The 21,847-nt window shown below is 53.3% G+C and overlaps 1 protein-coding gene across 1 annotated transcript in view; it reads left to right on the top strand.

Moving 5' to 3' along the window:
- Window positions 1-21,847, top strand: part of LOC109886113 (low-density lipoprotein receptor-related protein 6-like) — a 79,237-nt gene that overhangs the window by 36,553 nt on the left and 20,837 nt on the right. Inside the window, 7 exon segments of the mRNA XM_031820090.1 lie at window positions 943-1,112; window positions 5,255-5,426; window positions 9,677-9,893; window positions 13,311-13,600; window positions 14,111-14,337; window positions 16,735-16,919; window positions 19,000-19,326. Of these exon segments, the coding sequence (XP_031675950.1) occupies window positions 943-1,112; window positions 5,255-5,426; window positions 9,677-9,893; window positions 13,311-13,600; window positions 14,111-14,337; window positions 16,735-16,919; window positions 19,000-19,326 (1,588 nt within the window).

Genomic DNA, 21,847 nt, shown 5'->3' with positions numbered 1-21,847 from the left:
ACAGCAGAGGTCACTAACAGCTGGGCCAGATAGATACTACATTTGGTAACAGCAGCAGAGGACACTAACAGCTGGGCCAGATAGTTACTACATTTGGTAACAGCAGCAGAGGTCACTAACAGCTGGGCCAGATAGTTACTACATTTGGTAACAGCAGAGGTCACTAACAGCTGGGCCAGATAGATACTACATTTGGTAACAGCAGCAGAGGTCACTAACAGCTGGGCCAGATAGTTACTACATTTGGTAACAGCAGCAGAGGTCACTAACAGCTGGGCCAGATAGATACTACATTTGGTAACAGCAGCAGAGGACACTAACAGCTGGGCCAGATAGTTACTACATTTGGTAACAGCAGCAGAGGTCACTAACAGCTGGGCCAGATAGTTACTACATTTGGTAACAGCAGAGGTCACTAACAGCTGGGCCAGATAGATACTACATTTGGTAACAGCAGCAGAGGTCACTAACAGCTGGGCCAGATAGTTACTACATTTGGTAACAGCAGCAGAGGTCACTAACAGCTGGGCCAGATAGATACTACATTTGGTAACAGCAGCAGAGGACACTAACAGCTGGGCCAGATAGTTACTACATTTGGTAACAGCAGAGGTCACTAACAGCTGGGCCAGATAGATACTACATTTGGTAACAGCAGCAGAGGTCACTAACAGCTGGGCCAGATAGTTACTACATTTGGTAACAGCAGCAGAGGTCACTAACAGCTGGGCCAGATAGATACTACATTTGGTAACAGCAGCAGAGGTCACTAACAGCTGGGCCAGATAGATACTTCTCTGCAGAGCTGCCTCCAGAACGACGCTAACAGCTGGGCCAGATACTTCTCTGCAGAGCTGCCTCCAGAACGACGCTAACAGCTGGGCCAGATACTTCTCTGCAGAGCTGCCTCCAGAACGACGCTAACCTGATCTTCTCTCTTAGGTGAACCATCCTGACGGCATCGCTGTGGACTGGATCGCCCGGAACCTGTACTGGACGGACACGGGAACGGACCGCATCGAGGTGACACGCCTCAACGGAACCATGAGGAAGATCCTGATATCAGAGGACCTGGACGAGCCACGAGCCATCGTACTGGATCCTGTCGCTGGGTAACTGCTGTCTCTATACTGATCCTGTCGCTGGGTAACTGCTGTCTCTATACTATCCCTGAACCAGGGCTCTTAATGGATCCTGTCGCTGGGTAACTGCTGTCTCTATACTAACCCTGAACCATCATACTGGATCCTGTCGCTGGGTAACTGCTGTCTCTATACTAACCCTGAACCAGGGCTCTTAATGGATCCTGTCGCTGGGTAACTGCTGTCTCTATACTAACCCTGAACCAGGGCTCTTAATGGATCCTGTCGCTGGGTAACTGCTGTCTCTATACTGACCCTGAACCATCGTACTGGATCCTGTCGCTGGGTAACTGCTGTCTCTATACTAACCCTGAACCAGGGCTCTTAATGGATCCTGTCGCTGGGTAACTGCTGTCTCTATACTAACCCTGAACCAGGGCTCTTAATGGATCCTGTCGCTGGCTCATCTGCCCCGAGCTCCATCATTAACCCCAACCTGATGACTCATATCTGTCCTGAGCTCCATCATTAACCCCAACCTGATGACTCATATCTGTCCTGAGCTCCATCATTAACCCCAACCTGATGACTCATATCTGTCCTGAGCTCCATCATTAACCCCAACCTGATGACTCATATCTGTCCTGAGCTCCATCATTAACCCCAACCTGATGACTCATATCTGTCCTGAGCTCCATCATTAACCCCAACCTGATGACTCATATCTGTCCTGAGCTCCATCATTAACCCCAACCTGATGACTCATATCTGTCCTGAGCTCCATCATTAACCCCAACCTGATGACTCATATCTGTCCTGAGCTCCATCATTAACCCCAACCTGATGACTCATATCTGTCCTGAGCTCCATCATTAACCCCAACCTGATGACTCATATCTGTCCTGAGCTCCATCATTAACCCCAACCTGATGACTCATATCTGTCCTGAGCTCCATCATTAACCCCAACCTGATGACTCATATCTGTCCTGAGCTCCATCATTAACCCCAACCTGATGACTCATATCTGTCCTGAGCTCCATCATTAACCCCAACCTGATGACTCATATCTGTCCTGAGCTCCATCATTAACCCCAACCTGATGACTCATATCTGTCCTGAGCTCCATCATTAACCCCAACCTGATGACTCATATCTGTCCTGAGCTCCATCATTAACCCCAACCTGATGACTCATATCTGTCCTGAGCTCCATCATTAACCCCAACCTGATGACTCATATCTGTCCGAGCTCCATCATTAACCCCAACCTGATGACTCATATCTGTCCCGAGCTCCATCATTAACCCCAACCTGATGACTCATATCTGTCCCGAGCTCCATCATTAACCCCAACCTGATGACTCATATCTGTCCCGAGCTCCATCATTAACCCCAACCTGATGACTCATATCTGTCCCGAGCTCCATCATTAACCCCAACCTGATGACTCATATCTGTCCCGAGCTCCATCATTAACCCCAACCTGATGACTCATATCTGTCCCGAGCTCCATCATTAACCCCAACCTGATGACTCATATCTGTCCCGAGCTCCATCATTAACCCCAACCTGATGACTCATATCTGTCCCGAGCTCCATCATTAACCCCAACCTGATGACTCATATCTGTCCCGAGCTCCATCATTAACCCCAACCTGATGACTCATATCTGTCCTGAGCTCCATCATTAACCCCAACCTGATGACTCATATCTGTCCTGGCATCGCTCTATTTCTGTTCTTCTCTTTTTACATCATACATGTTAGGCTGTAATCTGAGTTCTCCCCTCTCTCTGGTAGGGCTCTCCCCCCCTCTCTCTGGTAGGGCTCTCTCCCCTCTCTCTGGTAGGGCTCTCTCCCCTCTCTCTGGTAGGGCTCTCCCCCCTCTCTCTGGTAGGGCTCTCCCCCCTCTCTCTGGTAGGGCTCTCTCCCCTCTCTCTGGTAGGGCTCTCTCCCCTCTCTCTGGTAGGGCTCTCTCCCCTCTCTCTGGTAGGGCTCTCTCCCCTCTCTCTGGTAGGGCTCTCCCCCCTCTCTCTGGTAGGGCTCTCCCCCCTCTCTCTGGTAGGGCTCTCTCCCCTCTCTCTGGTAGGGCTCTCTCCCCCTCTCTCTGGTAGGGCTCTCTCCCCTCTCTCTGGTAGGGCTCTCCCCCCTCTCTCTGGTAAGGCTCTCTCCCCTCTCTCTGGTAGGGCTCTCTCCCCTCTCTCTGGTAGGGCTCTCTCCCCTCTCTCTGGTAGGGCTCTCTCCCCTCTCTCTGGTAGGGCTCTCCCCCCTCTCTCTGGTAGGGCTCTCTCCCCTCTCTCTGGTAGGGCTCTCCCCCCTCTCTCTGGTAGGGCTCTCTCCCCTTTCTCTGGTAGGGCTCTCTCCCCTCTCTCTGGTAGGGCTCTCTCCCCTCTCTCTGGTAGGGCTCTCTCCCCTCTCTCTGGTAGGGCTCTCCCCCCTCTCTCTGGTAGGGCTCTCCCCCCTCTCTCTGGTAGGGCTCTCTCCCCTCTCTCTGGTAGGGCTCTCCCCCCTCTCTCTGGTAGGGCTCTCCCCCCTCTCTCTGGTAGGGCTCTCTCCCCTCTCTCTGGTAGGGGCTCTCCCCCCTCTCTCTGGTAGGGCTCTCCCCCCTCTCTCTGGTAGGGCTCTCTCCCCTCTCTCTGGTAGGGCTCTCCCCCCTCTCTCTGGTAGGGCTCTCTCCCCTTTCTCTGGTAGGGCTCTCCCCCCTCTCTCTGGTAGGGCTCTCTCCCCTCTCTCTGGTAGGGCTCTCCCCCCTCTCTCTGGTAGGGCTCTCCCCCCTCTCTCTGGTAGGGCTCTCCCCCCTCTCTCTGGTAGGGCTCTCCCTCCTCTCTCTGGTAGGGCTCTCCCCCTCTCTCTGGTAGGGCTCTCCCCCCTCTCTCTGGTAGGGCTCTCTCTGGTAGGGCTCTCTCTGGTAGGGCTCTCTCTGGTAGGGCTCTCTCTGGTAGGGCTCTTTCTGGTAGGGCTCTTTCTGGTAGGGCTCTCTCTGGTAGGGCTCTCTCTGGTAGGGCTCTCCCCCCTCTCTCTGATAGGGCTCTCCCTCCTCTCTCTGGTAGGGCTCTCCCCCCTCTCTCTGGTAGGGCTCTCCCCCCTCTCTCTGGTAGGGCTCTCCCCCCTCTCTCTGGTAGGGCTCTCTCTGGTAGGGCTCTCTGGTAGGGCTCTCCCCCCTCTCTCTGGTAGGGCTCTCTCTGGTAGGACTCTCTGGTAGGGCTCTCTCTGGTAGGGCTCTCTCTGGTAGGGCTCTCTCCCCTCTCTCTGGTAGGGCTCTCTCCCCTCTCTCTGGTAGGGCTCTCTCCCCTCTCTCTGGTAGGGCTCTCTCCCCTCTCTCTGGTAGGGCTCTCTCCCCTCTCTCTGGTAGGGCTCTCTCCCCTCTCTCTGGTAGGGCTCTCTCCCCTCTCTCTGGTAGGGCTCTCTCCCCTCTCTCTGGTAGGGCTCTCTCTGGTAGGGCTCTCTCCCCTCTCTCTGGTAGGGCTCTCTCTGGTAGGGCTCTCTCCCCTCTCTCTGGTAGGGCTCTCTCTGGTAGGGCTCTCCCCCCTCTTTCTGGTAGGCCCCCCCCCTCTCTCTGGTAGGGCTCTCTCTGGTAGGGCTCTCTCTGGTAGGGCTCTCTCTGGTAGGGCTCTCCCCCCTCTCTCTGGTAGGGCTCTCTCCCCTCTCTCTGGTAGGGCTCTCTCCCCTCTCTCTGGTAGGGCTCTCTCCCCTCTCTCTGGTAGGGCTCTCTCCCCTCTCTCTGGTAGGGCTCTCTCCCCTCTCTCTGGTAGGGCTCTCTCCCCTCTCTCTGGTAGGGCTCTCTCTCTGGTAGGGCTCTCTCTCTGGTAGGGCTCTCTCTCTGGTAGGGCTCTCTCTCTGGTAGGGCTCTCTCTCTGGTAGGGCTCTCTCTCTGGTAGGGCTCTCTCTCTGGTAGGGCTCTCTCCCCTCTCTCTGGTAGGGCTCTCTCCCCTCTCTCTGGTAGGGCCCTCTCTCTGGTAGGGCCCTCTCTCTGGTAGGGCCCTCTCTCTGGTAGGGCTCTCTCTCTGGTAGGGCTCTCTCTCTGGTAGGGCTCTCTCTCTGGTAGGGCTCTCTCCCCTCTCTCTGGTAGGGCTCTCTCCCCTCTCTCTGGTAGGGCTCTCTCCCCTCTCTCTGGTAGGGCTCTCTCCCCTCTCTCTGGTAGGCTCATGCTGTTCCCTCTCTGGTGGTTTCAGATACATGTACTGGACAGACTGGGGCGAGGTTCCTAAGATTGAGCGTGCCGACCTGGACGGGACGGAGAGGCTAGTGATGGTCAACACCTCCCTGGGCTGGCCCAATGGTCTGGCGCTGGACTACACAGACCGGATGATCTACTGGGGCGACGCCAAGACGGACAAGATAGAGGTATTTCACTTAGTCTACTTTCTATAGGATGGATGGATGAGTGTTTCAGAATGTCTTCCTATCGGCATGTTCAGCCCTCTGCTGTGTTGGCATGTTCCATCGGTTGCCGTGTTGGCATGTTCAGCCCTCTGCCGTGTTGGCATGTTCCATCGGCTGCCGTGTTGGCATGTTCCATCGGCTGCCGTGTTGGCATGTTCCATCGGCTGCCTGACACACACACACTTCCCCTAGCAGCATCACAGGACCCTCTACCACTATGAACAGCCTGACACACACACTTCCCCTAGCAGCATCACAGGACCCTCTACCACTATGAACAGCCTGACACACACACTTCCCCTAGCAGCATCACAGGACCCTCTACCACTATGAACAGCCTGACACACACACTTCCCCTAGCAGCATCACAGGACCCTCTACCACTATGAACAGCCTGACACACACACTTCCCCTAGCAGCATCACAGGACCCTCTACCACTATGAACAGCCTGACACACACACTTCCCCTAGCAGCATCACAGGACCCTCTACCACTATGAACAGCCTGACACACACACACTTCCCCTAGCAGCATCACAGGACCCTCTACCACTATGAACAGCCTGACACACACACTTCCCCTAGCAGCATCACAGGACCCTCTACCACTATGAACAGCCTGACACACACTTCCCCTAGCAGCAACGTAGTCTTTGGTGGACTGGTTCTGAAGGGCATTGGAAGTGTTTTGGCTCAACGTAGTCTCTGGTGGACCGGTTCTGAAGGGCATTGGAAGTGTTCTGGCTCATCGTAGTCTCTGGTGGACTGGTTCTGAAGGGCATTGGAAGTGTTCGGGCTCATCGTTGTCTCTGGGGGACCGGTTCTGAAGGGCATTGGAAGTGTTTTGGCTCAACGTAGTCTCTGGTGGACCGGTTCTGGAGGGCATTGGATGCGTTCCTGCTCATCGTTGTCTCTGGGGGACCGGTTCTGAAGGGCATTGGATGCGTTCCTGCTCATCGTTGTCTCTGGGGGACCGGTTCTGAAGGCCTGTTTGCTGTGGCACCATAGATTCTCCTTAGAAGCTGCTACCAAGTTGGTAACATAGAAACATTGCTTCATAGAAACTCAGACTCTCCATGATGAGAGTTTCTCCTTGAAAACATCTTGCTCTTGTAAACATTTAAGACTATTCTACATCATGGCCAGCTGGATCAGCCCAGAGCCCAGGCAGCAGTGAGGTCCTCCTATGAGGACTAGTCTACATCATGGCCAGCTGGATCAGTACCTCATCCCAGAGCCCAGGCATCAGTGAGGTCCTCCTATGAGGTCTAGTCTACATCATGGCCAGCTGGATCAGTACCTCATCCCAGAGCCCAGGCATCAGTGAGGTCCTCCTATGAGGACTAGTCTACATCATAGCCAGCTGGATCAGTACCTCATCCCAGAGCCCAGGCATCAGTGAGGTCCTCCTATGAGGTCTAGTCTACATCATGGCCAGATGGGTCAGTACCTCAGCCCAGGCAGCAGTGAGGTCCTCCTATGAGGTCTAGTCTACATCATGGCCATATGGGTCAGTACCTCAGCCCAGGCAGCAGTGAGGTCCTCCTATGAGGTCTAGTCTACATCATGGCCAGCTGGATCAGTACCTCAGCCCAGAGCCCAGGCAGCAGTGAGGTCTAGTCTACATCATGGCCAGCTGGATCAGTACCTCAGTCCAGAGCCCAGGCACCAGTGAGGTCCTCCTATGAGGACTAGTCTACATCATGGCCATATGGGTCAGTACCTCAGCCCAGGCAGCAGTGAGGTCCTCCTATGAGGTCTAGTCTACATCATGGCCAGCTGGATCAGTACCTCAGTCCAGAGCCCAGGCACCAGTGAGGTCCTCCTATGAGGACTAGTCTACATCATGGCCAGCTGGATCCCCCTCATAAACCCAATCGTAAAATTTCTGCACTTTTCGGGGTGTTGACAGCTGAGCCACCGTGGAAATTAGCCTTCGTGACTGGTGGTGTTGGGTACAGATGTAATGCAGGGAGGGGTCGATGTGAGTCCTACTTTTTTACATTTCCCTCCACGGGGCTCTAACTTCCATATGGAAACGACTAGTTTCAAAGCAATCCTTTGTTTTCTACAGTTGGCATCCTCACACAGTATATCATCATGGTGCAATATGTTCCAACACATCGGCTAGTGTTTGTTGGTTTTAATCTGGGGGGCAACTGCCCCCCCCCCCCCAGGTGGTAGCCTGGGTTCTGGGTCTGCTAGGTTGGTTGGTGGTGGTAGCCTGGGTTCTGGGTCTGCTAGGTTGGTTGGTGGTGGTAGCCTGGGTTCTGGGTCTGTTAGGTTGGTTGGTGGTGGTAGCCTGGGTTCTGGGTCTGCTAGGTTGGTTGGTGGTGGTAGCCTGGGTTCTGGGTGTGCTGGTGGTGGTAGCCTGGGTGCTGGTGGTGGTAGCCTGGGTTCTGGCTCTGTTAGGTTGGTTGGTGGTGGCAGCCTGGGTTCTGGGTCTGCTAGGTTGGTTGGCAATGGTAGCCTGGGTTCTGGCTCTGCTCCAGAACAAGGTTTTGATCTAGAACAAGGTTTTTGCGGGCCAGAGCCACATCTGGTTCTGATTTGCTGCCTCCCCTCCAGCTGCGGGTTCCCCTCTTTTAGAATAGCCCCAGAATGTGAAACACACCCCACTGTGGACACACACGTTTGTTTTACTATCCTTGTGAGGACCAATATGATTCCCATTCTAAATCATTAGGCCACCTCACTGATAAAGGACACTGAGTGTAAAACACATCAGGATCACCTTCCTAATATCTGATCCTCCACAGCCTCAATGAGAAAGGGTTCCATAGGGACGCTGGCCCATGTTGAACTCCAATGCTTCCCACCGTTGTGTGAAGTTGGCAGGAAGTGGATCTCTATTCCGACGAGCTCATCCCACAGATGCTCAGTTAGATTGAGATCTGGTGACTGGGCAGTAAGCTGAATTCACGGTCCTGTTGGTGGAACCGTTCCTGGGGACAATCCTGGCCTTGTGGCATTATCCTGGCCTTGTGGCATTATCCTGGCCTCGTGGCATTATCCTGCTGATAAGCGTATTCATTCCACTTGACTTGTACATTTTTGTCCAGCCTGAATTCAAAATGAATTAAATCAAATCAAAATCTCACTCATCTACACACAACCCCATAATGACAAAGTGAAAACAGGTTTTTAGGATCTTTAGCAAATTTATTCAAAATGAAATACAGAAATATCTCATTTACACAAGTATTCACACCCCAAGTATTCACACCCCTGAGTCAATACATGTTAGACTCGTATTTGTCAGTGATTACAGCTGTGAGTCTTTTGAGGTCTCGAGAAGCTCTTGGCCCTTGTCAAACAGAGAAATGCTCTGTCAGGGTGCCTGCTGATGGGCCCTTGTCAAACAGAGAAATGCTCTGTCAGGGTGCCTGCTGATGGGCCCTTGTCAAACAGAGAAATGCTCTGTCGGGGTGCCTGCTGATGTCAAAGGTGCTGCACTATAAAGTCAGTCTGTCTGCATGAGTCTCCACCTTCTGTTCCTCCAGTCTGTCTGCATGAGTCTCCACCTTCTGTTCCTCCAGTCTGTCTGCATGAGTCTCCACCTTCTGTTCCTCCAGTCTGTCTGCATGAGTCTCCACCTTCTGTTCCTCCAGTCTGTCTGCATGAGTCTCCACCTTCTGTTCCTCCAGTCTGTCTGCATGAGTCTCCACCTTCTGTTCCTCCAGTCTGTCTGCATGAGTCTCCACCTTCTGTTCCTCCAGTCTGTCTGCATGAGTCTCCACCTTCTGTTCCTCCAGTCTGTCTGCATGAGTCTCCACCTTCTGTTCCTCCAGTCTGTCTGCATGAGTCTCCACCTTCTGTTCCTCCAGTTTGTTAGTCTGTCAGTCAGTCTGTCTGCTTGAGTCATGCTACTGGAACAGGCGTTGTGTAGAGAATAGTGGAAAAGGCCCAATTTCTTCTGTAGCCCGGGGGGGGTCTCTTCAGTAGGAGGGAGGCCCGGGGGGGGGGGGGGGGGGGGGGGTCTCTTCAGTAGGAGGGAGGCCCGGGGGGAGTCTCTTCAGTAGGAGGGAGGCCCGGGGGGAGTCTCTTCAGTAGGAGGGAGCTGTTCACTGGTTTATCCTCTGACTCTCTCTCTCCTTCTCTGTCCCCCCTTCTCTCTGTCTCTCCCCCCTTCTCTCTGTCTCTCCCCCCTTCTCTCTGTCTCTCCCCCCTTCTCTCTGTCTCTCCCCCCTTCTCTCTGTCTCTCCCCCAGGTGATGTGTATGGACGGTTCAGGCAGGAGGATCCTGGTAGAAGATAAGCTACCTCACATCTTTGGCTTCACTCTGCTGGGGGACTATGTGTACTGGACAGACTGGCAGAGACGCAGCATCGAGAGGGTTCACAAACACACCACGGAGAGAGAGTTCATCATAGACCAGCTACCAGACCTGATGGGGCTCAAAGCTACATATGTACACCAGACCTTCGGTAGGTAACACAGCCTGACCCCTGACCCCATGGGGCTCAAAGCTACATATGTACACCAGACCTTCGGTAGGTAGCACAGCCTGAACCTGACCCCTGACCTCACAGGGCACAAAGCTACATATGTACACAAGACCTTCGGTAGGTAGCACAGCCTGAACCTGACCCCTGACCTCACAGGGCTCAAAGCTACATATGTACACAAGACCTTCGGTAGGTAGCACAGCCTGAACCTGACCCCTGACCTCACAGGGCTCAAAGCTGCATATGTACACAAGACCTTCGGTAGGTAACACAGCCTGACCCCTGACCTCACAGGGCTCAAAGCTACATATGTACACCAGACCTTCGGTAGGTAACACAGCCTGAACCTGACCCCATGGGGCTCAAAGCTACATATGTACACCAGACCTTCGGTAGGTAACACAGCCTGAACCTGACCCCATGGGGCTCAAAGCTACATATGTACACCAGACCTTCGGTAGGTAACACAGCCTGAACCTGATCCCTGACCCCATGGGGCTCAAAGCTACCAATGTACACCAGACCTTCGGTAGGTAGCACAGCCTGAACCTGACCCCATGGGGCTCAAAGCTACATATGTACACCAGACCTTCGGTAGGTAACACAGCCTGAACCTGACCCCATGGGGCTCAAAGCTACATATGTACACCAGACCTTCGGTAGGTAGCACAGCCTGACCCCTGACCCCATGGGGCTCAAAGCTACATATGTACACCAGACCTTTGGTAGGTAACACAGCCTGAACCTGACCCCTGACCCCATGGGGCTCAAAGCTACATATGTACACCAGACCTTCGGTAGGTAGCACAGCCTGACCCCTGACCCCATGGGGCTCAAAGCTACATATGTACACCAGACCTTCGGTAGGTAACACAGCCTGACCCCTGACCCCATGGGGCTCAAAGCTACATATGTACACCAGACCTTCGGTAGGTAGCACAGCCTGAACCTGACCCCTGACCTCACGGGGCTCAAAGCTACATATGTACACCAGACCTTTGGTAGGTAGCACAGCCTGAACCTGACCCCATGGGGCTCAAAGCTACATATGTACACAAGACCTTCGGTAAGTAACACAGCCTGACCCCTGACCTCACGGTGCTCAGTGCTACCAAAACTCCACTCTGTATTTGGACAGGGAAGCCACAGTTTTACATCAGGCTCTGTTCTCCACTCTGTGTATTTGGACAGGGAAGCCACAGTTTCAGTCTCTGTTCTCCACTCTGTGTATTTGGACAGGGAAGCCACAGTTTCAGTCTCTGTTCTCCACTCTGTGTATTTGGACAGGGAAGCCACAGTTTCAGTCTCTGTTCTCCACTGTGTATTTGGACAGGGAAGCCACAGTTTCGGTCTCTGTTCTCCACTCTGTGTATTTGGACAGGGAAGCCACAGTTTCGGTCTCTGTTCTCCACTCTGTGTATTTGGACAGGGAAGCCACAGTTTCGGTCTCTGTTCTCCACTCTGTGTATTTGGACAGGGAAGCCACAGTTTCGGTCTCTGTTCTCCACTCTGTGAAGACGTCATAGGTATTAAGGCAGATTCATCTATAGTGTTTATTAGTAGTTAAACATTAGGTTTCTGGTCCCATATTCATATCAGACTGATTCCATCCAGCTTGTGACTCTACAAACTGGATGGCTGCATTTTGCAGTTAGTTTTGGTCGGCGTCAGACTGTCGGTGATAGACTTAACTAAACAGGGATATTTCATCAGTTCACCTCAGCTAATGCTTCAGACTGTCGGTGGTAGACTTAACTAAACAGGGATATTTCATCAGTTCACCTCAGCTAATGCTTCAGACTGTCGGTGGTAGACTTAACTAAACAGGGATATTTCATCAGTTCACCTCAGCTAATGCTTCAGACTGTCAGACTTAACTAAAACAGGGATATTTCATCAGTTCACCTCAGCTAATGCTTCAGACTGTCGGTGGTAGACTTAACTAAACAGGGATATTTCATCAGTTCACCTCAGCTAATGCTTCAGACTGTCGGTGGTAGACTTAACTAAACAGGGATATTTCATCAGTTCACCTCAGCTAATGCTTCAGACTGTCGGTGGTAGACTTAACTAAACAGGGATATTTCATCAGTTCACCTCAGCTAATGCTTCAGACTGTCAGACTTAACTAAAACAGGGATATTTCATCAGTTCACCTCAGCTAATGCTTCAGACTGTCGGTGGTAGACTTAACTAAACAGGGATATTTCATCAGTTCACCTCAGCTAATGCTTCAGACTGTCGGTGGTAGACTTAACTAAACAGGGATATTTCATCAGTTCACCTCAGCTAATGCTTCAGACTGTCGGTGGTAGACTTAACTAAACAGGGATATTTCATCAGTTCACCTCAGCTAATGCTTCAGACTGTCGGTGGTAGACTTAACTAAACAGGGATATTTCATCAGTTCACCTCAGCTAATGCTTCAGACTGTCGGTGGTAGACTTAACTAAACAGGGATATTTCATCAGTTCACCTCAGCTAATGCTTCAGACTGTCAGACTTAACTAAAACAGGGATATTTCATCAGTTCACCTCAGCTAATGCTTCAGACTGTCAGACTTAACTAAAACAGGGATATTTCATCAGTTCACCTCAGCTAATGCTTCAGACGGTACATTCAGACTGTCGGATTCTCCTGCTCATCTCTTCTGCCCCTGAGATGGTGATTAACACAGACAGAGAATAAACTTTATATCCTCCCCTCTCCTCCTACTGCCTCCCCCTCTTCTCCCCTCTCCTCCTACTGCCTCCCCCTCTTCTCCTCTCTCCTCCTACTGCCTCCCCCTCTTCTCCTCTCTCCTCCTACTGCCTCCCCCTCTTCTCCTCTCTCCTCCTACTGCCTCCCACTCTTCTCCTCTCTCCTCCTACTGCCTCCCCCTCTTCTCCTCCTACTGCCTCCCCCTCTTCTCCTCTCTCCCCTTCTCCTCTCTCCTTCTACTGCCTCCCCCTCTTCTCCCCCTCTCCTCCTACTGCCTCCCCCTCTTCCCCCCCTCTCTCCCCATCTCCTCCTACTGCCTCCCCCTCTTCTCCTCCTACTGCCTCCCCCCCATCTCCTCCTACTGCCTCCCCCTCTTCTCCTCCTACTGCCTCCCCCCCTTCTCCTCTCTCCCCTTCTCCTCTCTCCTTCTACTGCCTCCACCTCCTCTCTCCCCTTCTCCTCTCTCCTTCTACTGCCTCCACCTCCTCTCTCCCCCTCTCCTCCTACTGCCTCCCCCTCTTCTCCTCTCTCCCCTCTCCTCCTACTGCCTCCCCCTCTTCTCCTCTCTCCCCCTCTCCTCCTCTCTCTCCCCCTCTTCCCCTCCTCTCTCCCCCTCTTCTCCTCCTACTACCTCCCCCTCTTCTCCTCTCTCTCCTCCTCTCCTCCTACTGCCTCCCCCTCTCCTCCTCTCCCAGGTACCAACCTGTGTGCGGAGGCTAATGGTGGGTGTAGCCACCTATGCCTGTATAAGCCGGTGGGCGTCCAGTGTGCCTGTCCCATTGGTCTAGAGCTGATAGCTGACCTGTCCACCTGCATCGTACCAGAAGCCTTCCTCCTCTTCTCCCGACACACAGACATCAGACGCATCTCCTTGGAAACAAACAACAACAACGTGGCCATCCCGCTGACCGGGGTTAAAGAGGCGTCTGCACTGGACTTCGACATCACCGACAACCGTATCTACTGGACAGATATCACATTGAAGGTAAGGAGGGAGGTGTCTCTCTCTGGCTCGGAGCCATCAGTTTGACGAAGCCCAGATTACCTTCAGTCCAATAGTAACGTCTCTCTGTCTCTCTGTCTCTCTGTCTCTCTCTGTCTCTCTCTGTCTCTCTCTGTCTCTCTCTGTCTCTCTCTGTCCCTCTCTGTCCCTCTCTGTCCCTCTCTGTCTCTCTTCCTCGCTCCTCTCTTCCTCGCTCCTCTCTTCCTCGCTCCTCTCTTCCTCGCTCCTCTCTTCCTCGCTCCTCTCTTCCTCGCTCCCTCTCTTCCTCGCTCCCTCTCTTCCTCGCTCCCTCTCTTCCTCGCTCCCTCTCTTCCTCGCTCCCTCTCTTCCTCGCTCCCTCTCTTCCTCGCTCCCTCTCTTCCTCGCTCCCTCTCTTCCTCGCTCCCTCTCTTCCTCGCTCCTCTCTTCCTCGCTCCTCTCTTCCTCGCTCCTCTCTTCCTCGCTCCTCTCTTCCTCGCTCCTCTCCCCTATCCCCTCTCTCCCTCTCTCCAGACAATCAGTCGTGCGTTTATGAACGGCAGCGCTCTGGAACACGTGGTGGAGTTTGGCCTGGACTACCCAGAAGGCATGGCGGTGGACTGGTTGGGGAAGAATCTGTACTGGGCCGACACGGGGACCAATCGTATTGAGGTGGCCAAGCTGGATGGACAGCACAGACAGGTCCTAGTCTGGAAGGATCTGGACAGCCCTCGAGCCCTGGCACTGGACCCTGCTGAGGGGTAGGTACTGACTCACCCTGCTGAGGGGTAGGTACTGACTCACCCTGCTGAGGGGTAGGTACTGACTCACCCTGCTGAGGGGTAGGTACTGACTCACCCTGCTGAGGGGTAGGTACTGACTCACCCTGCTGAGGGGTAGGTACTGACTCACCCTGCTGAGGGGTAGGTACTGACTCACCCTGCTGAGGGGTAGGTACTGACTCACCCTGCTGAGGGGTAGGTACTGACTCACCCTGCTGAGGGGTAAGGTACTGACTCACCCTGCTGAGGGGTAGGTAATGACTCACCCTGCTGAGGGGTAGGTAATGACTCACCCTGCTGAGGGGTAGGTACTGACTCACCCTGCTGAGGGGTAGGTACTGACTCACCCTGCTGAGGGGTAGGTACTGACTCACCCTGCTGAGGGGTAGGTACTGACTCACCCTGCTGAGGGGTAGGTACTGACTCACCCTGCTGAGGGGTAGGTACTGACTCACCCTGCTGAGGGTAGGTACTGACTCACCCTGCTGAGGGGTAGGTACTGACTCACCCTGCTGAGGGGTAGGTACTGACTCACCCTGCTGAGGGGGTAGGTACTGACTCACCCTGCTGAGGGGTAGGTACTGACTCACCCTGCTGAGGGTAGGTACTGACTCACCCTGCTGAGGGGTAGGTACTGACTCACCCTGCTGAGGGGTAGGTACTGACTCACCCTGCTGAGGGGTAGGTACTGACTCACCCTGCTGAGGGGTAGGTACTGACTCACCCTGCTGAGGGGTAGGTACTGACTGCATTGTCGGAACTAGAAGCACAAGCATTTCGCTACACTCGCATTAACATCTGCTAACCATGTGTATGTGACAAATTAAATTCGATTTTGATTTGACTCACCCTGCTGAGGGGTAGGCTGACAGCTAGCTAGCTAGCTAGCTAGCTAATGTAATGACTGGTTCAGGCTAACAGCTAGCTAATGTAATGACTGGTTCAGGCTAACAGCTAGCTAGTGTAATGACTGGTTCAGGCTAACAGCTAGCTAATGTAATGACTGGTTCAGGCTAACAGCTAGCTAGCAAGCCAATGTAATGACTGGTTCAGGCTAACAGCTAGCTAGCTAGCTAATGTAATGACTGGTTCAGGCTAACAGCTAGCTAGCTAGCTAATGTAATGACTGGTTCAGGCTAACAGCTAGCTAGCTAGCTAATGTAATGACTGGTTCAGGCTAACAGCTAGCTAGCTAGCAAGCCAATGTAATGACTGGTTCAGGCTAACAGCTAGCTAGCTAATGTAATGACTGGTTCAGGCTAACAGCTAGCTAGCTAATGTAATGACTGGTTCAGGCTAACAGCTAGCTAGCTAGCTAATGTAATGACTGGTTCAGGCTAACAGCTAGCTAGCTAGCTAATGTAATGACTGGTTCAGGCTAACAGCTAGCTAATGTAATGACTGGTTCAGGCTAACAGCTAGCTAGTGTAATGACTGGTTCAGGCTAACAGCTAGCTAGTGTAATGACTGGTTCAGGCTAACAGCTAGCTAGTGTAATGACTGGGTCAGGCTAACAGCTAGCTAGTGTAATGACTGGTTCAGTCTAACAGCTAGCTAGTGATGGACACGTTTCTGTGTACATAATGAAAGGTGCTGCTCCAAGCTCCTTAGCTGGATGGCACATTGTGTGACTAAGACCTCCTCTGCAAAACGTTCAAATGAATTACACATTTCTTGATGGAAGTTCACTCTACAACGTGGTCAGATTAAGTAAAGAAAATGCGACCTATATAGTTGCTAGGTAACGCGCTAAAGATTAACGGGAAGAATCCTATGCCAAGGGAGACCAAGTTGGCATAGGATGCCCACTCGATCGAGGCTTCCAACCGGGGCAGTAGAGCCCTCTGACTGGATAACTGTGTTCTGTCTGAGATTCAGTCTAATCTGGGTTTTAGCTCTCTGATTGGATAACGGTGTTCTGTCTGAGATTCAGTCTAATCTGGGTTTTAGCTCTCTGACTGGATAACTGTGTTCTGTCTGAGATTCAGTCTAATCTGGGTTTTAGCTCTCTGACTGGATAACGGTGTTCTGTCTGAGATTCAGTCTAATCTGGGTTTTAGCTCTCTGATTGGATAACGGTGTTCTGTCTGAGATTCAGTCTAATCTGGGTTTTAGCTCTCTGACTGGATAACTGTGTTCTGTCTGAGATTCAGTCTAATCTGGGTTTTAGCTCTCTGACTGGATAACTGTGTTCTGTCTGAGATTCAGTCTAATCTGGGTTTTAGCTCTCTGATTGGATAACGGTGTTCTGTCTGAAATTCAGTCTAATCTGGGTTTTAGCTCTCTGACTGGATAACGGTGTTCTGTCTGAGATTCAGTCTAATCTGGGTTTTAGCTCTCTGTTCTAATGTATCTGACAGTAATGTCTTTTTCTAGGTTTATGTACTGGACAGAGTGGGGTGGAAAGCCCAAGATTGACCGCTCAGCGATGGACGGGACGGGTCGGATCACTCTGGTGCCCAATGTGGGCCGAGCCAACGGGCTGACCATCGACTATGCCGAGAGGCGACTGTACTGGACTGACCTGGACACGACACTCATAGAGTCCTCCAACATGCTGGGTGAGTTACCACACACACACACACACACTCCTCCTTCTCCTGTCTCCTCCAGGTCCAACTGTTCCCTCTCCTCTCCTCCCCCAGGTCTAACTGTTCCCTCTCCTCTCCTCCCCCAGGTCTAACTGTTCCCTCTCCTCTCCTCCCCCAGGTCTAACTCCTCTCCTTCTCCTGTCTCCTCCAGGTCCAACTGTTCCCTCTCCTGTCTCCTCCAGGTCCAACTGTTCCCTCTCCTGTCTCCTCCAGGTCCAACTGTTCCCTCTCCTGTCTCCTCCAGGTCCAACTGTTCCCTCTCCTGTCTCCTCCAGGTCCAACTGTTCCCTCTCCTGTCTCCTCCAGGTCCAACTGTTCCCTCTCCTGTCTCCTCCAGGTCCAACTGTTCCCTCTCCTGTCTCCTCCAGGTCCAACTGTTCCCTCCTGTCTCCTCCAGGTCCAACTGTTCCCTCCTGTCTCCTCCAGGTCCAACTGTTCCTCCTGTCTCCTCCAGGTCCAACTGTTTCCCTCCTGTCTCCTCAGGTCCAACTGTTCCCTCCTGTCTCCTCCAGGTCCAACTGTTCCCTCCTGTCTCCTCCAGGTCCAACTGTTCCCTCCTGTCTCCTCCAGGTCCAACTGTTCCCTCTGTCTCCTCCAGGTCCAACTGTTCCCTCCTGTCTCCTCCAGGTCCAACTGTTCCCTCCTGTCTCCTCCAGGTCCATCTGTTCCCTCCTGTCTCCTCCAGGTCCAACTGTTCCCTCCTGTCTCCTCCAGGTCCAACTGTTCCCTCCTGTCTCCTCCAGGTCCAACTGTTCCCTCCTGTCTCCTCCAGGTCCAACTGTTCCCTCCTGTCTCCTCCAGGTCCAACTGTTCCCTCCTGTCTCCTCCAGGTCCAACTGTTCCCGTCCTGTCTCCTCCAGGTCCAACTGTTCCCTCCTGTCTCCTCCAGGTCCAACTGTTCCCTCCTGTCTCCTCCAGGTCCAACTGTTCCATCCTGTCTCCTCCAGGTCCAACTGTTCCCTCCTGTCTCCTCCAGGTCCAACTGTTCCTCCTGTCTCCTCCGTCAACCTGTTCCCTGTCTCCTCCAGGTCCAACTGTTCCCTCCTGTCTCCTCCAGGTCCAACTGTTCCCTCCTGTCTCCTCCAGGTCCAACTGTTCCCTCCTGTCTCCTCCAGGTCCAACTGTTCCCTCCTGTCTCCTCCAGGTCCAACTGTTCCCTCCTGTCTCCTCCAGGTCCAACTGTTCCCTCCTGTCTCCTCCAGGTCCAACTGTTCCCTCCTGTCTCCTCCAGGTCCAACTGTTCCCTCCTGTCTCCTCCAGGTCCAACTGTTCCCTCCTGTCTCCTCCAGGTCCAACTGTTCCCTCCTGTCTCCTCCAGGTCCAACTGTTCCCTCCTGTCTCCTCCAGGTCCAACTGTTCCCTCCTGTCTCCTCCAGGTCCAACTGTTCCCTCCTGTCTCCTCCAGGTCCAACTGTTCCCTCCCTGTCCTCCTCCAGGTCAACTGTTCCCTCCTGTCTCCTCCAGGTCCAACTGTTCCCTCCTGTCTCCTCCAGGTCCAACTGTTCCCTCCTGTCTCCTCCAGGTCCAACTGTTCCCTCCTGTCTCCTCCAGGTCCAACTGTTCCCTCCTGTCTCCTCCAGGTCCAACTGTTCCCTCTCCTCCTCTCCCAGGTCCAACTGTTCCCTCTCTCTCCTCTCCACCTCCAACTGTTCCCTCTCTCTCCTCTCCACCTCCTCCTCCTCCCCCAGGTCTAACTGTTCTCCCTCTCTCCTCTCCACCTCCTCCTCCTCCCCCAGGTCTAACTGTTCTCCCTCTCTCCTCTCCACCTCCTCCTCCTCCCCCAGGTCTAACTGTTCTCCCTCTCTCCTCTCCACCTCCTCCTCCTCCCCCAGGTCTAACTGTTCTCCCTCTCTCCTCTCCACCTCCTCCTCCTCCCCCAGGTCTAACTGTTCTCCCTCTCTCCTCTCCACCTCCTCCTCCTCCCCCAGGTCTAACTGTTCTCCCTCTCTCCTCTCCTCCTCCTCCTCCTCCCCCAGGTCTAACTGTTCGCTCTCCTCTCCTCCTCCTCCTGTCTCCTCCAGGTCTAACTGTTTCTCCTCTGCTCCCGCAGGTCTGGAGCGTGAGGTTATAGCCGACGACCTCCCCCACCCCTTTGGTCTGACCCAGTACCAGGACTACATCTATTGGACGGACTGGTCTCAGCGCAGCATCGAACGGGCCAATAAGACATCGGGCCAGAACCGTACGGTCATCCAGGGTCACCTAGACTACGTGATGGACATCTTGGTCTTCCACTCGTCACGCCAGGGGGGCTGGAACGCCTGCGCCTCCACCAATGGGCAATGCTCACACCTCTGTCTGGCTGTACCAATCAGCAGCTTTGTCTGTGGATGCCCCGCCCACTTCTCCCTCAACAATGACAACAAGACCTGCAGTGGTGAGAGACACACACACACACACGGTACTAGGTCTGTAACTGGGCTGTAGCTCCCACAGCATAGCCAAGAAAAACAGCCACAGGCCATTAATCCTCCTCCACCAAACTTTACAGTTGGCACTATGAATTGGGGCAGGTAGTGTTCCCCTGGCATCCTCCTAACCCAGATTTGTCCGTCAGACTGTCAGATGGTGAAGCGTGATTCATCACTCCGGACAAAGTGTTTCCACTGCCCCAGAGCTGTACACCCCTCCAGCCGACGCTTGGCATTGTCCATGTTGATCTGAGGCTTGTGTGGGGCTGCTTGGCCATGGAAACCCATTTCATGAAGCTCCCGACTAACAGTTTTTGTGCTGATGTTGCTTCCAGAAGCAGTTTGGAACTCGGTAGTGAGCGTTGTAACAGGGGCAGTTTGGAACTCGGTAGTGAGCGTTGTAACAGGGGCAGTTTGGAACTCGGTAGTGAGCGTTGTAACAGGGGCAGTTTGGAACCTGGTAGTGAGTGTTGCAACAGGGGCAGTTTGGAACTCTGTAGTGAGCGTTGCAACAGGGGCAGTTTGGAACTCGGTAGTGAGCGTTGTAACAGGGGCAGTTTGGAACTCTGTAGTGAGCGTTGCAACGGGCAGTTTGGAACTCGGTAGTGAGCGTTGTAACGGGCAGTTTGGAACTCGGTAGTGAGCGTTGTAACGGGCAGTTTGGAACTCTGTAGTGAGCGTTGTAACAGGGGCAGTTTGGAACTCTGTAGTGAGCGTTGCAACAGGGGCAGTTTGGAACTCTGTAGTGAGCGTTGCAACCGAGGCAGTTTGGAACCTGGTAGTGAGCGTTGTAACAGGGGCAGTTTGGAACCTGGTAGTGAGCGTTGTAACAGGGGCAGTTTGGAACTCTGTAGTGAGCGTTGTAACAGGGGCAGTTTGGAACTCGGTGGTGAGCGTTGTAACAGGGGCAGTTTGGAACTCTGTAGTGAGCGTTGTAACAGGGGCAGTTTGGAACTCTGTAGTGAGCGTTGTAACAGGGGCAGTTTGGAACCTGGTAGTGAGCGTTGCAACAGGGGCAGTTTGGAACTCTGTAGTGAGCGTTGCAAACAGGGGCAGTTTGGAACTCGGTAGTGAGCGTTGTAACAGGGGCAGTTTGGAACTCGGTAGTGAGCGTTGTAACAGGGGCAGTTTGGAACTCGGTAGTGAGCGTTGTAACAGGGGCAGTTTGGAACTCTGTAGTGAGCGTTGCAACAGGGGCAGTTTGGAACCTGGTAGTGAGCGTTGCAACAGGGGCAGTTTGGAACTCTGTAGTGAGCGTTGCAACAGGGGCAGTTTGGAACTCGGTAGTGAGCGTTGTAACAGGGGCAGTTTGGAACTCGGTAGTGAGCGTTGTAACAGGGGCAGTTTGGAACTCTGTAGTGAGCGTTGTAACAGGGGCAGTTTGGAACTCGGTAGTGAGCGTTGTAACAGGGGCAGTTTGGAACTCGGTAGTGAGCGTTGTAACAGGGGCAGTTTGGAACTCTGTAGTGAGCGTTGTAACAGGGGCAGTTTGGAACTCGGTAGTGAGCGTTGTAACGGGCAGTTTGGAACCTGGTAGTGAGCGTTGTAACAGGGGCAGTTTGGAACTCTGTAGTGAGCGTTGTAACAGGGGCAGTTTGGAACTCGGTAGTGAGCGTTGTAACAGGGGCAGTTTGGAACTCGGTAGTGAGCGTTGTAACAGGGGCAGTTTGGAACTCGGTAGTGAGCGTTGTAACAGGGGCAGTTTGGAACTCGGTAGTGAGCGTTGTAACAGGGGCCGTTTGGAACTCGGTAGTGAGCGTTGTAACAGGGGCAGTTTGGAACTCTGTAGTGAGCGTTGTAACAGGGGCAGTTTGGAACTCTGTAGTGAGCGTTGTAACAGGGGCAGTTTGGAACTCTGTAGTGAGCGTTGTAACAGGGGCAGTTTGGAACTCGGTAGTGAGCGTTGCAACCGGGGCAGTTTGGAACTCTGTAGTGAGCGTTGCAACCGGGGCAGTTTGGAACTCTGTAGTGAGCGTTGTAACAGGGGCAGTTTGGAACCTGGTAGTGAGCGTTTTAACAGAGGCAGTTTGGAACCTGGTAGTGAGCGTTGTAACAGGGGCAGTTTGGAACTCGGTGGTGAGCGTTGTAACAGGGGCAGTTTGGAACTCGGTAGTGAGCGTTGTAACCGGTGGCAGTTTGGAACTCGGTAGTGAGCGTTGTAACAGAGGCAGTTTGGAACCTGGTAGTGAGCGTTGTAACAGGGGCAGTTTGGAACTCGGTAGTGAGCGTTGTAACAGGGGCAGTTTGGAACTCGGTAGTGAGCGTTGTAACAGGGGCAGTTTGGAACCTGGTAGTGAGCGTTGTAACAGGGGCAGTTTGGAACTCGGTGGTGAGCGTTGCAACCGAGGACAGAGTGTTTTTCCTTGCTGCACTCAGCGGTTTCTGTGAGCTTGTGTGGTCTACCACTTCCCGGCTGAGCCGTTGTTGCTCCTAGACGTTTTCCACTTCACAATAACAGCACTTACAGTTGACCGGGGCAGCTCTAGC

This window comes from Oncorhynchus kisutch, unplaced genomic scaffold, assembly GCF_002021735.2.
Source record: "Oncorhynchus kisutch isolate 150728-3 unplaced genomic scaffold, Okis_V2 scaffold3040, whole genome shotgun sequence".
In the NCBI taxonomy this organism is placed as follows: Eukaryota; Metazoa; Chordata; class Actinopteri; order Salmoniformes; family Salmonidae; genus Oncorhynchus; species Oncorhynchus kisutch.
The sequence above is the reverse complement of the archived record's forward strand: the minus strand, read 5'-3'. Positions and strand labels throughout refer to the sequence as shown.